This window comes from Erinaceus europaeus, chromosome 7 (assembly GCF_950295315.1).
Source record: "Erinaceus europaeus chromosome 7, mEriEur2.1, whole genome shotgun sequence".
Lineage (NCBI taxonomy): Eukaryota > Metazoa > Chordata > Mammalia > Eulipotyphla > Erinaceidae > Erinaceus > Erinaceus europaeus.
Genome location: NC_080168.1, coordinates 32,771,082 through 32,786,887, shown reverse-complemented (window position 1 = coordinate 32,786,887; position 15,806 = coordinate 32,771,082). Strand labels below are relative to the sequence as shown.

The 15,806-nt window shown below is 44.9% G+C and overlaps 1 protein-coding gene across 9 annotated transcripts in view; it reads left to right on the top strand.

Annotated features, from left to right (window-relative positions):
• CDK15 (cyclin dependent kinase 15) overlaps positions 1-15,806 on the top strand; it is a 155,218-nt gene that overhangs the window by 126,478 nt on the left and 12,934 nt on the right. For all 9 annotated transcript variants that reach the window (XM_060194133.1, XM_060194129.1, XM_060194127.1 and 6 more), the window contains one exon: positions 6,835-6,974. In XM_060194133.1, the coding sequence (XP_060050116.1) occupies positions 6,835-6,974 (140 nt within the window). The remainder of the gene's footprint in view (positions 1-6,834; positions 6,975-15,806) is intronic.

The following is a 15,806-nucleotide window of genomic DNA, read 5'->3' as shown; positions in this document are numbered from 1 at the left end:
TAAGAGCAGTCCAGTTACCACTGGCTTTTCAGTAAGACATTTGTGGTGTTACTGAATGTGGGTGGCAGTGCAGAGGCCATAAATATATGCCCAGGCCTGCAGGGACCCCATTGCCATGGACTTCATAAGTGCACACTCACTTTTTAGATTAAATGGCGAATCAAAGGACAGCTTCCTCTTCTTCCTAACTGTGGGTACATTTCTTATCAGGAGTTTTTGCTTTGCCACAGCCTGAGCTCTGTGCTCTGTGGTTAGGGAAATGACTTAGTGGGTAGAGAGCATGACCTGCATGTCTGAGGCCAGGGTTCTGTCCTGGCACTACATACACTGGAGTGGTACTCCATCTCTTTATCTCTGTCTTTCAGATTCATTCATTCATTCATTCATTCATTCATTCATTCATTCATTCATTCATTCATGTGAAGGGGGTAGAGAGGACCAAAGCATCCCTCTGGCACATGAGGTACTCGGGATCTATCTTGGGTAATCATGCTTGAGAATCCAGTATTTTAGCTACTTTGCTATATCCTGAGCCAGATAGACCTTTTTTAAAAACGAAACAAAACAAATTTATTTATTTATTTATTATTGGATAGAGACAGAGAGAACTTGAGAGGGGAGGAGGAGATAATGAGTGAGAGACAGAGAGACACCTATAGCTCTGCTTCACCATTCATGTAGCTTTTCCCCTGCAGGTGGAGACCAGGGGCTTGAACCTGGGTCCTTGTGTGCTATAGTGTGTGCACTCAACCAGGTGTACCACTGTCTGGCCCCATTCATCAACATCATCTCCTTCTCCTTCTTCTTTAAGTGTGCAATCTCCTAGAACAAAAACATGAAAGTTAGTCTGCAGCTGATTAATAGTGTTATATTACTAATAATTGGGAAAGTGTTGGGGCCAGTGATTTAACTCCATCCATTAGTGCATCAGCTTGTAGGCCTGAGGCCCCAAAGGCCCCAACTTGAAACCCCAGCACCACCTTATGCCAGCTGAGCAGTGTTCTAGTCTTCTTTCTTGTAATAAGTAAATAAAATACAGAAATCTCTACTCAAAAAAGTCCTTTAAAAAGGTGATATCTTGGGAGTCGGGCAGTAGTGCAGTGGGTTAAGTGCAGGTGGCTAAAAGCACAAGGATTGGTGTAAGGATTCTGGTTCAAGCCCCCAGTTCCCCACCTGCAGGAGAGTCGCTTCACAGGCGGTGAAGCAGGTCTGCAGGTGTCTTTCTCTTCCCCTCTCTGTCTTTCCCTCCTCTCTCCATTTCTCTCTGTTCTATCCAACAACGAAGATAAAATAATAACTACAACAATAAAACAACAAGAGCAACAAAAGGGAATAAATAAATATTTTAAAAGAGGTGGTATCTTTATATCACTGATCTCCGTTCTAGTAAAAAATGAACTGTTCGGTAGTCGGGCGGTGGTGTAGCGGGTTAAGCGCACGTGGCACAAATCGCCAGGACCTGCGTAAGGATCCCAGTTCGAGCCCCCGGCTCCCCACCTGCAGCGGAGTCGCTTCACAAGTGGTGAAGCAGGTCTGCAGGTGTCTGTCTTTCTCTCCTCCTCTCTGTCTTACCCTCCTCTCTCCATTTCTCTCTGTCCTATCCAACAACAACGACATTAATAACCACAACAATGTTAAATAAACAACAAAGGCAACAAAAAGGAAAATAAATAAATAAATAAATAAAAACTTTAAAAAAAAAAAAAAAGAACTGTTCTAAGTGTCCCTATTACCACCATGAGTTCCACATCAATACTGTCTGAATAAAGAATAATGTGCCAGGGCCGGGTGTTGCACCTGGTTGAGCGCACATGTTACAGTGCTCAAGGACCTGATTTTGAGCCCCCAGTCCCCACCTACAGGGGGAAAGCTTTGCAAGTGGTGAAGCAGTGCTATAGGTGTCTGTTTCTCTCTTTCCCTCTCTATCCCTACCCTCTCGATTTCTGGCTGTCTCTAGCCAATAGATAAAGATAATATTTTTTTTAAATACATAAACACCAAAAGACTGTGTCCCATCCCACCAACCCACCCCACCCCCCACCGGCCCAGGCAGCCGCATGTCTACCCCTCACCACAGGGTTTTTACTTTGGTGAGGATAATAATTTTTTTTTTTAAAAAAAGAATAATGTGCCTACGATGCTAACACAGATTCCAAATACCTCCCCTATCCCTCCACAGCCAACCAGATTGTAGCCTCTAAGTCCCCTCCCCAGAACAGCTTGGAGCAGTCCAACTGTCATGGGCCAGTGGCTAGAGGAGTGTGCAGAGAAAGCACTTCACAATTTAGTGGGAGTGTGGAGGCAGAGGCTGGTAGATGCATTGGCTTCCCACCACTGTCACCGTCTCTCTCTCTCTCTCTCTCTCTCTCTCTCTCACACACACACACACACACACACACACACGGTAGAAATTCAAAGAGGGACTTGTGTTGGAATTTGGCACACAAGCCCCCTAACACCCTAATGAGAATATGCCAGGTGAGATATTTTTGTTGGGGCCGGGTGATGGCACACCTAGTTGAGTGTGCATGTTACAGTGCTCAAGGACCTGGGTTCAAGCGTCCGGTCCCCACCTGCAAGGGGAAAGCTTTGAGAGTGGTGATGCAAGGCTGCAGGTGTCTCTCTCTGTCTCACTCCTTTCCTATCAACCCCTTCTCTCTCAATTTCTGACTGTCTCTATCCAATAAATAAATACAGATTTTAAAAAAGTAAAAAAAAAAAAAAGAGGTTTTTTTTTTTTTTTTTTTTTTTTTTTTTTTGTTATTAGATCGTCTCTGAATCTCCTTCCAGATAAATCCCAATCCTGGTGACTTGTGCTGGTTTCCCTATTTAACCTCCTTGACCCCACTGCATTTCACTGTCCCTAAGAGCACATGCCAGTACAGGACAGCCCAGATGAACAAAGTAGCCACCAGTCCTTGTTCAGACTACTTGCTACTGGCTTGAACTCCATCCCACCCTCCCTATGCAGCCTGGAGATTTTGTAAGAACCAAGGATTTGCACATTCCTCCATCCCCCTTCTGTTGGTGCTTGTTGGTGTCTGTTGATGTAGTTGTCATCATCACCTTTGTCACTGGGACTTCAGAACCCAAGGCCAAACTTTTCAGATAGAAGGACACACAAAGAGAAACACTAGATGGTGGCTCACCCAGTGGAGTGTGCATGCTACTATGCAGGTTTAAGCTCCTAGTTCCCACCTGTAGGCAAGAAGCCTCACAAGCAGTGGAGCAATACTACAGGACTCTCTTTCCTTCTCCCTCTCCTCCACCCCCCTCCTCCCTCTCCCTCTAAACAGAAGGAAAAAGAAAAAAATGACCACCAGTAGCAGTGGACTCATGCAGGAACCAAGCTCCAGCAATAACCCTGGTGGGGAAGAGGAAAGAGAGAAAGAAAGAAAGAAAGAAAGAAAGAAAGAAAGAAAGAAAGAAAGAAAGAAAGAAAGAGGGAGGGAGGAAGGAAGGAAGGATGGAAGGAAGGAAGGAAAACCTAAAGAAAGAGTGACAGAAAGAGATAGTGACAGCTCTGAAGCATCCCTCAGTGCAGCAGGGGCACACTAGAACCTGGGTTGTGCATTTGGCAAGACAGGCATCCTCCCTGATAAGCTAACAGCCTGTGAAACAGTTGCTCCTGAGTTCAAGGGTAAAATTATCTGTTTGTAGAAACACTTTCATGTCTTGGGAATCAGATCTCTGCAAGTTACTAATGTAAATCTTGGGCAAAACTTAGGCAAATTACAACTCTGGGCCAGGACTTCCAGTATCTCCCCATCATGGCACCTGGGAAGAGAGAGTGTGTATGCTCTGTGTCTCTCAGGGCTGGCAGGAGGATTCCACAGAAAGTGAACTCATCCACTGTGCTTAACTGGCAATTTGCATGGCCGCGCAGCTGAATATTGAATGCCAGGAACCATCAGTCCTACAGCTAATCGCCCCTGGGATCTGCCTGGTTTTCCATCTAGTGGCTTTCCACTTTTCCAGCTGCCTGTGGGCACTACAGATGGGTATACTTAAATGATTGGCTCCCAATTAGCAGAGGCTGTCTGTGGCACTCTAAATAGAAAACAAGTCATGCAAGATCAGCCCTGCGCTCTGCCCAGCTTCATAGCTGGCTCTTCTCCCTGCCTTTGTCCCAGGCCAGCCAAATGTTCTCTTTTCCTTTCTTTAAACATTCTTCTCACTCACACCCAACAGCTGTCTGAGCACCCCATCTCTGCCCACCGTCCCTGCACTTCCCATGATTCAGACCCTCAACAATTAGTCCAAATGCCTCTTCCTCAGGAAAGCCTTCCCTGACCACCTCCTCTTACCCTAAGTCAGACAGAAGTGTCTTCTCTTCTTTTTCCTTGTTGCACTCTTGCTGACCAGTATCTGACACCTTTACTAGATTAAGCTGACTGAGCTGCCAGAAGGCAGACTTTTTTTTTAATGGTTTACAGTTAACAATAAAATACAGTGGTTGGTACCTGTGTAACATTTCTGTTTTCCACATAACACCAACCCAATGTACTCATTCAGCATGTACTAGGACCTGAATATATCCCCCCATAGAGTCTTTATTTATTTATTTAAGGATTAATGGTTTACAGTCAACAGTAAGATACAATAGTTTGTACATAACATGGCATTTCGAGTATTCCACATAACAAACAATTCAGCCCCCACTCAGTCCTCCTCTGCCATCCTGTTCCAGGACCTGAACCCTCCCACCCCCCACCCCCACCTGAGTCTTTTACTTTGGTGCAATACACCAACTCCAATCCAGGTTCTGCTTTGTGTTTTCCCTTCTGATCTTGTTTTTCAACTCTGTCTATGAGTGAGATCATCTCATATTCATCCTGTTTCTGACTGATCTCACTTAACATGATTCCTTCAAGCTCCATCCAAGATGGGGTGAAGAAGGTGAATTCACCATTTTCAATAGCTGAGTAGTATTCTATTGTGTATATAGACCACAACTTGCTCAGCCACTCATCTGTTGTTGGACACCTGGATTGCTTCCAGGTTTTGTTTTACAAATTGTGCTGCTATGAACATAGGTATACACAAATCTTTTGGGATGGGTATATTTTGTTCCTTAGGATATATCCCCAGGAGAGGAATTGCAGGGCCATAGGGTAGGTCCACTTCTAGCCTTCTGAGGATTCTCCAGACTGTTCTCCACCGAGGTTGGACCAATTTCCATTCCCATCAGCAGTGCAGGAGGGTTCCTTTGACCCCACAACCTCTCCAGCATTTATTGCTGCTGCCTTTTCTGCCTTTTCATTCTCACAGGAGTGAAGTGGTATTTCATTGCTGTCTTTATTTGTATTTCTCTGACCATCAATGACTTGGAGCATTTTTTATATGTTTGTGGGCCTTTTGGATCTCTTCTATGGAGAATGTTCTGTTCATATCCTCTCCTCATTTTTTGGTGGGGTCATTTGTTTTCTTGTTGCTGAGTTTGGTGAGCTCTTTATATATTTTGGTTATTAGCCCCCAGAGTTCTTTACTTTGGTGCAATATGCCAGCTCTAGTCTAAGGTCTTCTTTGTGTTTTCCCTTTTGATATTGTTTTTCAACTTCTGAGAAAGCAGACTCTTAAAGGTATCTCTCCGAGCCATCCAGCTACTACCACTTAGCACTTGCTTAGCTGATGGACTTGCTTGCAAGCTTGCAAGCTTGAGGTCCCAGGTATGATTCCTGGCACAAAATATGCCATGGATGACCACTGGTATGTCATAAAAACAAAAAATTAAATATAAATATCCAGTTAATGAATTTGTTCACCTCCAAATTAACCACTCAACCTAAGGTCCACTTGAGAATTTGCCCTTACTGTGATGTTGACTACAGATTCCCTTGACTGTCTGAGAGTAGAGCACTGTTACTGTTCACCTATATGGAAACTTCTTGAGCATTCCTAGCCCATGGGAATAATTTACTAAATATGAATGTTCTACCCTTCGACAGGAGAAGTCTGTCCTGAGATCCTCTCTCTGCTCCATCTCAGAGAGGAATCAAGAGAGCATTAGCTAACAGCGTTGGGAGCTGAGTTCCAGAGCGCTGTCACTAAGAATGTTTGCACCCCAGAGCCTCTTCTCTCCCTCTGTCCCACCTGGATTCTGAGCATGCAGCCCTAGGAGCCCAGAGCCCAGAAGGCATTTCTAGTTGAGCTTTTCTGTCTGGTGAGAGTTGCTGTGTCTCTCTAAGGAGAATCCTTAATTATATATTTCTAGTTCGATAATTATAATTCTGGGTTCTTTATGTGTATCTGGTGCCCAGAGACAAGGGGGAGCTGAGTGATAGAATTCTGAGATCTCCCCTCCAACTTAGTGGCAGAACAGATACGAAACTTGGTGGGGGGGGGGGGTTGGGAGGGTATTTTCTCATTAACTTCAGTAGTACCTGGAAAATTCAACTTGAAACACTCTTCTAGCCAGTTCCTTTCTTTTGTTCTCCTTTTAGTGCTCTCTCACTCTCTCTCGCTCTCCCTCTCTCCCCCTCTTTCTCTCTCTCTCTCTCTCTCTGCCTCCAGGGTTATCACTAAGGCTCAGTGCCAGTAGTGCAAATCCACTGCTCCTGGTCATTTTCTCCATTTTATTGGCTAGGACAGAGAGAAATTGAGAAAGGAGGGTAGATAGAGAGGGGGAGAGAAAGATAGACTCCTATAGATCTGCTTCACTCATGCAGTGACAACCCTGCAGGTGGGGAGCCCAGGGCTTGAACCGGGATCCTTATGCAGGTCCGTGTGCTTGGTACTAAGTGTGCTTAACTGATGCACCACTGCCCAGCTCCTTCCTTTTAGTTTTTATAAAAGGGGGCTGCTGGAGAACATTAAATTTTCACTCTTTTTCAGGTTGGGCAGGGTTCCAGAAGCTGAAGACCTGGCCTCACAAATGCTGAAGGGTTTCCCTAGAGACCGTGTCTCTGCCCAGGAAGCACTGGCTCACGACTATTTCAGTGACCTGCCTTCTCAGCTATACCAGCTTCCTGATGGTGAGTGAGTGTGTGTGTGTGTGTGTGTGTGTGTGTGTGTGTGTGTGTGTGTGTGTGTATGTATGTATGTGTGTGTTCGCGCACGCAGGCCTCTTGGGGTCTAGGTGATTCTTCTAAGCACTAGAGAATTGTAGAAGCTGCATCCAAATGTGAGCTCAAAGATGTCTTTGTCTCAGAAAAGTAAGATGGAACCCAATCTTGCCTAGTTTTGTGTGAAACCCTCTTAGCATCTCCAAGCTCTACTGATGGAGATGACACAGTTCTACTTATAACAACCCAAGATCTTGCCAAGTAGAGTTAGAAGTGAGATGAGGTGGGCTGGGGAGATAGCACACTGGCTATGCTTTTTGCATAGATTTCCAGGCCAGAGACTCCAAGGCCCCAGGTCCAGTTCCCAGCACCAACACTGCATGCCAGAGCTGAGCAGTGCTCTGGAGGAAAAATAACAATGATAATTAGGAAAGATAGGAAGAAAGAGAGAAAGGAAAGAAGGAAGGGAGGGACGGAGGGAAGGCGGGAGGGAGGGAGGAAGAAAGGAAGGAAGAAAGGGGCCGGGTAGTGGTGCATTTGCTTGAGTGCACATGTTACAATGCACAGGGACCCGGGTTTGAGCCCCTGGTCCACCTGCAGGAGGAAAGCTTTGCGTGTGGTGAAGGAGTGTTGCAGGTGTCTCTCTGCCTGTCTCTTCTCTATCACCCCCTCCCCCTCAACTTCTGGCTGTCTCTATCAAATAAATAAAGGTAATAGCAGAACAATTTTAAATAGAAACTTTAAAGAAAGGAAGAAGAAAGGAAAGGGAAAAGAGAAAGGAATTAGATGGGGCCAGGTAGTGACACACCTGCCTAAGTGCACACATTACAGTGCTCAAGGAACCAGGTTCAAGCCCCTGGTCCTCACCTACACAAGCTTCACAAGCTGTGGAGCAGGGCTTCAGGTATCTCTCTGTCTCTCTCCTTCTCTCTCACCCCCTTGCCTCTCAATTTCTGGCTGCCTCTATCTAATGAATAAAGATAATAAAATACTATATAAAAAAGAAGGAAAGAAAGAAAGAAGTTAGATGAGATGAGAGTTGCCTCTGAGTTGTTTGCTTTGGCTTCCTTCTGCCAGGCAAAGCAAAAGCAAAGTTGCTAAGAACCCCTTCTGTCTGTCCATAGGGAGTAAGATGATAGGTGGCACAGCTGTGTCACAAGAGCAGAGCTGGGCCCTTCTTGATTGGTAATCTGATGCTGCCAAAGAATTACCGGGGTGAAGCAAGAGGTGGGTTGGGTAGGGACATCCTCACAGGTCGGAAGCTCACAGGAAGCGCTGGTTGCCCAGAACGAAATTTTATGCCTGGGCCTGAATCATCCCCCAATCTGGAATGCCGAGGGGACATGTGGCTGGAGTCCTGCTTCTCAGAAAGTGTCCAGGAAGAGTTATGCGAAGAATGTGGGCAGTAGGGTCCTGGCCTCGGCTGGCTGGATGGGGCTGGCAAGGGCTCTCCTTAGGTGGGGCTTCTTTGAAAATACTCCCCGCTCACTTGAAGGTGATTTATAGGTGGTATAGGGAGAAGAAAACAATGAAGGCTGATATAGGGGCTCAGATGGGGAAGAGGACGCTGGGATGGAGTGAGGATAGGGGCAAAGTAGGGGCTGATGCCCAAGAGACTTAGACACATAGTCTGCTCATAAGCTCCAGGGTTTGCAAATACAGCTCCGTTTGTACTTAGGGCCTTGTCCTGCAATAGTTCAAAGCTCTAGTTTGAGACTTCTTGAGATACTTTATTATTAAAATGAGTTGTTTAGGATCTCCAGAAATAACCATAATCTTACAACCAGGGTTAATGTCTTACTTAACCCCCTAAGGAGAATTAGTCATCAGTATTTATTAAGTTGCCAGAAAGTGTCAAGAACATATTAAGTGCTGTAAAAATTGAGAGGGGGGGGAAGAGGGTTGTCCTTGACCCCCAGGATCCCATGCAGTGGGAGGGAAGGGAGGGTGAGGAAGAGGAAATAGGGCACCCACATACACATCTTAGCACAAATCCTATCTAGACGGCTCAAGTCAGTGCCTGATGGGCAGCAGATGTTCAGGGCGTATGTGTGTGCTCAAGGCAGCTCTGGGGAGGAACTCGAAGAACTCAAGTGAGATGGATTAGACTGGAGGTGAAGCCGAGGTGGAATCTGGAAGGAGAGAAGGTGCAAGGTTTGACATATGGTGGAATCAAAGAGAATCCGAGAAGACCTGCAGTTCTCAGTCCCTGGCAGCCGCAGCGTCCCCCCCCCTTCATCCTCACTGGCTCCCCATGCCCAATCCAGGACCCTCTTCTTGTCTGAACTCCTACTCCCCAACTTTCTGTTCCCTGCCACTCCTCACCACAACTGTACATGCTGGGAAACACACACACACAGAGTTCCCGCTCTCCACTTACAGATTTCCCCATCCACCCTTCTGGATCTATTATTTCTCCATTCTGAGGGCCACTGGGGATCTTCAAAGTTTTCTAGGCATCAGCCTTTGCCTGCTAGAGAGTAATTAGGAAGAAACAATCACTGCCCAAACTGCTGTGTTATAAATGGGGGGTTCTGACTCTCCCTGGTCAGTGGTCAGAAACAAAGCCAGCAACGGGGGGGGGGGGGGGGGGCTGTGCTGCCACATATCTGTCTGTCTGTGGCTGTGACCCTAGAGTCTGTCTAGGTGCACACCCCTATGTGTGGATGTTGGAGAAAGACCCATCTGTATTCCATGTCTGTTCACCCAGCCACAGAGCCCAAATCTACTTTGACACTTTTAGAAAAATGAAAAGATGGAATCTTGCAGGAGCCTGCCTGTGCTGGGGGGAGCCAAGGAGTGCTCACAGCAGGAGGGAAGTTGACTTTTCTTTATACATATAGGGTTTTTTCCATGCAGAGTTTAAATTATGCCTGATAAAAGGAGCTTCGTGGATGTTTCAGTTCTTTCAAATTCTCCTGGCTTCCTCCCAATTAAATGAGGTTTGTCAAAGCCACAGGGCTCTGCTGCTGCTGCCTCTGCCGACAAGCACTTCCTGCAGCGACATCTCGAATCCCTGAGGGAGAAGATGAAAGGGCCAGCACCAAGAGACAGGGAAAGGGGGACTGTGTGTGTGTGTGTGTGTGTGTGTGTGTGTGTGTGTGAGTGTGTGTGTGTGTGTGTGTGTGAGTGTGTGTGTGAGTGTGAGTGAGTGAGTGTGTGTGTGTGTGTGTGTGTGAGTGTGTGTGTGTGTGTGTGTGTGTGTGTGTTGCATGGTGCGTGTGGGAGGGGGTGCAGAAGTGGGTTTAGAGACAGATCGACAGATAGGACATGGGACATGTAGGGAAAAACAAAGTTACCTGTAAAATTGGACAGAAAAATAGAGGCAGAGAGAGAAACAGCTGGGGGCCAGTTTGCACACCTGGATGATGGTGTCCCTCACCAAAGACACATCTACTAAAGGATGCAGTCCCTTGGCCTTGCAGCTACAGACCTCCTCAATGCCCATGGCAATGGGCTTTTTATTAAGAGCTTCCTTGCAAACAAGCAGCCTAGCTGGTTTCCACAGTTCCCAACCTTCAGAGACCTCATATCTCTCCATTTGAGCTGGGCTGCCCCAGGCATCAGAATCGTGTGAAAATAAGACACACTCCTGTGAGTGCTTTGTCAAAGAGAATTTCCCCGCCATAATTATGCAAGCAGTTTTGCTCTCTGGTGGCATTTCTGTATGGAATTATTTAGGGGGCTTATATTTATATCCCTTTACTCTTCCGGTTTTATTCTGGTTGCTAGATAACACAGTTGTCACTTTAAAATATATTCTGTCTCCCCTTTGATCTGGGAGATGCCAGTTCTTATTGTCTGGCCTGTGAAGAAGGCAATTTAAGCATGAAACCTGTGGCTGGGTAATAAGTGAAGGTGGAAGGACTGTCTACATCCTGCTGGCAAGTGGCATAGAAATTCTCTATAAAATGCAAGCAGTGTTCCCACCATCCTTTCATATCTTTTTTTTTTTTCCTTCATGACACTGAGAAGTCATGAAAAACACTTTTTAAAAGAAGTTTATTTATTTATTTATTTATTTATTTATTTTTGCCTCCAGAGTTATCGATGGGGCTCGGTGCTGGTTACGAATCCTCTACTCCTGGAGGCCACTTTTTTTTTTCATTTTATTGGATAGGACAGAGAGAAATTGAGGGGGGAGGTAAAGAGGGGGAGAGACAGAGAGACACCTGCAGACCTACTTCATCACTTGTGAAGCGACCCCCCCCTGCAGGTGGGGATCCAGGGCCTCAAACTGAGATCCTTGTGAAGGTCCTTGTGCTTTGTACTATGTGTGCTTAACCCACTGTGCTACTGCCCAGCCCCCTGAACAACACTCTCTGTAGCTTGTGACAGTGAGCTTATGATCAGAGGCAGCCAAGGGGTCACTGGGCGTGAAAGAATCGGAATTCCAGGATTAGCTCCCTTTGGAAGCACACTCAAGTGGAGGAGCGTGAATATTAGAATGGCAAGCATGTGAGAACTTCTGCCAAGCCCCGACATTTTCCCTCATGGACTCTCCCAACACCTGAAGAAACATTTGTCGAAGGAGAAATTATTGGTCTTCTTTCTCAAAACACACCCAACAGCAAGCTAATTGCTTTTGCAGATGGCCAAGAAGACTCTCTTCCCACTCTGTCACCGGCTTATGGCCACATTGTGGTGCTCAGGGCTGAGCCAGCAGTGCAGGACGTCAGCTGGGGGTGGCAAGGACCTAAAATTAGACCCTTGGCAACTCTCTAATCTTAGCTGCAGGTTCAGCTTCTTCGTTTAATTCCCTGTGCCCTCGGCGTGAACTTGGGCTCTGGGAAAGGAACACTGTTTAGTGATTTTGGGGGAGTCAGGTGCAGGGGGGGAGGTAGGATAGAAAATCATTAAGTTATCCCTTCTAGAGACTGGCTCTGCTCTGTTCATACCGGGGGCATTCCAAATGTTACCCATAGAAAGCTAAGACTGATTTTGGAACCTAGCCATTTTGAACCACAGACACTGATCCACAAAAGGTTTTTTTTTTTTTTTTTTTGTTTTGTTTTTAATCTGGAGCAGTTAAGTGACACGTGATTTAAGAGTCTGGTCCTTAAGCCTCAGTCTTGCTTGAATCAACAGGACATCAAAGGCTGTCTCTTGGTGGGTCGGTCCCATTTTGCTTTCCAAATTCCAGGCTTGAGCCTCTCCCATTCCTTCCTGGGCTAATTTACCCTCTTCTTGTTTAAAACAGGTCTTGGCATCTTAGGGGGGGAAATGCTAAACCTTAAAATCTTGTCATTGTTTCACAAGTAATTTTGTAGAAACCGTGTACCAGACAGTGACAAACTTGTTGCAATCACATAATTTTGTACTTACTGGGATGGAGGAAGGCATGACATTCACCCCAGCCTTCATCAATCACCCAGCACCCTAGTGTCTACATACCAAAAGTCCTTCAGCAGGACATATGGAAATTGCTTCATTATTATTATTTGGGGAGGGTTGCTCCAGTAAAATAGTTTTATGTTATCTTTTAGTTTTATCCTTTTTAAAAAATAAATACATAGGTTTCAAGATCCTTTGATATTCCTTTCCAAAGCTCACTCCTCAAGGCTAAATTCCACTGACAACTCCCTGCCCCACCAATATAGATTCTGTTCCTTTCACTCTTCTGCTTTTTTTCTTTCGTTCGTTATTCTATTCTGAACCTGTTCTGATTCTTTCACCTATCTCTGGAACTTTGAATCCATCATAGAGTCAGACTTCTAACCTAGAGGGACCGATATTACATGTGATTTGGATAATGCTACAAAAATGAATTAGTGATGGCTCCTGTCCTCAAAGAGCTGACAGTCCTTAGGGAAATAAGACAAGCATATCTAAGCAGCTTCTGACCAAGTGTGAGCTGCTCTGTTTATTCAGAGAGGGCAAGGCTCAGTCCAGCTGTGGAGACCCAGGATGGTCTGTAAGTGAACGTTATAAGTTGATGGGCTATACCTGGATGGGGGAGCCGACAGATCTAGGGAGGGAAGTGTCATCCTTCTCTTTCCTAACATCATTCAGAAGGTGACTTCATTTCAATAACAGTGGCATAGCCCTATTTCATATCGCACCCTAGTTTTTACTCCTTATCCTTCTATGTTTTCCTACAACAATGGAAGCGTTCTTGACATTGGGCAGGGTGAAATAGCTCTCTTGGATAGTGTGCTGCTTTGGCATGTGCATGGCCCAGGGTTGAGCCCAGCCTGCACAACATTGAGGGAAGTTTAGGTACTGTGGGCCCTTTCACTTTCTTTCTCTCTCTCTCTCTCTCAAAAAAAAAAAAAAGTCTTCACATATACTAGCAAGATTTAGTGTAGCTCTTTACATGCTAATGATTTCAAATAGATTCTGTCATTGCTTTTATTATCCAGTTCATTGGAATTTTAATTAGAATAGTTCCTCATTCTTTTTGTTTAGTTAGTGATTTAATAACTATTAACAAGGTTGTCAGATAACATGAGTATGGTACCACACAGTTCCCACTAACAGAGTTCCATGTCCCATCCACTCCATTGGAAACTTCTCTCTTCTTTATCCCTCTGGGCATATGGAGCAAAAAATTTTTACGGGGTGCAGAAGATAGAAGGTCTGGCTTCTGTAATTGCTTCTCTGCTGGACATGGATGTTGGCAGATCAATCTATACCCACAGCCTGGAGGTGAGACTTTGGGAAACATTGGAGAGGTCACTTGCCCAGGGAAGTCAGGATGGAATCATAGTAACATCTGCAACTTGGTGGCTGAAAGGTGGTAAGATATAAAGCAGGACAAATTGTTTAATAAACAGGAACCCAAAGGTAGGAATAGAGTACATGAAATTAGGGGTCCTCAGGTGGGAAGAAGCTAGAAAGTCTATTTTAGATATGTTCCAAGGGGACATTTTTGCCTGAGTCCAATAGCTAACAAGCAGGTGGACTAAAAATATTGTCTGAGAAGATGTGTATAAGGGTTAAGACTAGGGCTAGGGGAGTCGGGCTGTAGCGCAGCGGGTTAAGTGCAGGTGGCGCAAAGCACAAGGACCGGCATAAGGATCCCGGTTCGAACCCTGGCTCCCCACCTGCAGGGGAGTCGCTTCACAGGCGGTGAAGCAGGTCTGCAGGTGTCTATCTTTCTCTCCTCCTTTCTGTCTTCCCCTCCTCTCTCCATTTCTCTCTGTCCTATCCAACAATGACAACAACAACAATAACTACAACAATAAAACAACAAGGGCAACAAAAGGAAATAAATAAATAAAATAAATATTTTTTTAAAAAAGAAGAAGTTTCATGAAATAAGTGCTGCAGGTGTCTCTGTCTCTCCCTATCTCACCTTTACCTCTTAATTTCTCTCTGTTCTATCAAATTAATAAAGTTACAACCACTTAAAAAAAAAAAAGAATAGGGCTAGAAAGTTGAATTAGGGCAGAGTAGCTCCCAAACATGAGGGAAGTATATAAATACCATTAGGAGTAGTTTCTGTTTATTTATCCAGCCAGTAGCCTCAACACGAGTTTGATGACTTCATGGTTCCACCATAAAAAATAAATTAAAAAAAAGAACAGTTCCTGTTAAGCACATATAGTGCAAAGCACAAGGATCTCAATTCAGGGACCCAGCTCCCCACCTGCAGGGCGGTTGCTTCACAAGTGGTAAAGCAGATCTGCAGGTGTCTCTGTCTATCTCACACTCTGTCTTCCCTGCCTCTCAAATTTATCTCTGCCCTAACCAACAACAGCAGCAGCAATAATAGCAACAACAACAAAATGGAAAAATGGCCACTAGGAGCAGTGGGTTTGTAGTGCAGGCACCACGCCCCAGTGATAACCCTGGAGGCAAAAAAAAAGAAAAAAGAAAAAAGAAAGAATAGTTCCATATTCTAAAAGCCAGTTATTAAGAGTTGGAAATGGTGGGAAGAAGGAAGAGATTCAGAACTGGATCTCTTGACTCTGTTCTGTTTCTAGAAGTTTGTAATCAAATGTAGATCACTCTCTCTTGCCTTTCAAATAATCTATTAATCCTTAATTAAATAGCAAGTTATCAAGAAGAATTTAGGAGCTGTCCTCCATAACATACTTCTTCACCTTCTATGCTCAGAGTTGTCCTTCACTCATTCCACTATCCTAAGTGAATCGCTTAAGGCACTGCATGCAGCCATGTTGCTGAATATAATGTCCTGATAGAAACTCCAGAGAAAGATAAGTCCTCAGGAAAGAGAGACCTTTAGAAGGGAAAAGTTTTCTAGAGACTTGATCCTTATTACATATACGAGTTTCTGACACCCAGGAAAAAGATAATAGGAACTTCCATTTACTGGGCTTGTTTGTGCTTTTCATAAATTTTCACTCATTCTATGGAGATTGGAGCTACCATCCTCATATTCTATATTAGAACATCAGTACTGAGGGAAGCTAACTCAGTTGCTCAAATATTCAACATTAAGTGGAGAGCCAAGGTCTGAATGTGATTCAGACTCTCAAACCAACTTCATTCTCCTGCTCACTGCTGCTTGCTAAAGATCACAGGGGACACACACACACACACACACACACACACACACACACACACACACACACACGACACTTTAGTAGCCAAGTCCCATTCCTGTGGCTTCCTATCTCATCTTCTATGTTTATTTTAGAGTCTTTTTGGGAAAGAGCCCACGTGTCCCCAAATAACATGTTTAATCTTTTCACAATTCAAAGGACTCCATGTTATGTTTAATGAGGCTTGACCCTCCTGACTTCCTCAGTCCTCATTGTAATTTTATGGTGTGTGTGTGTGTGTGTGTAGGAAATACACAATAACCTTTGGTTTTTCAGATTCAGATTTCTTAGT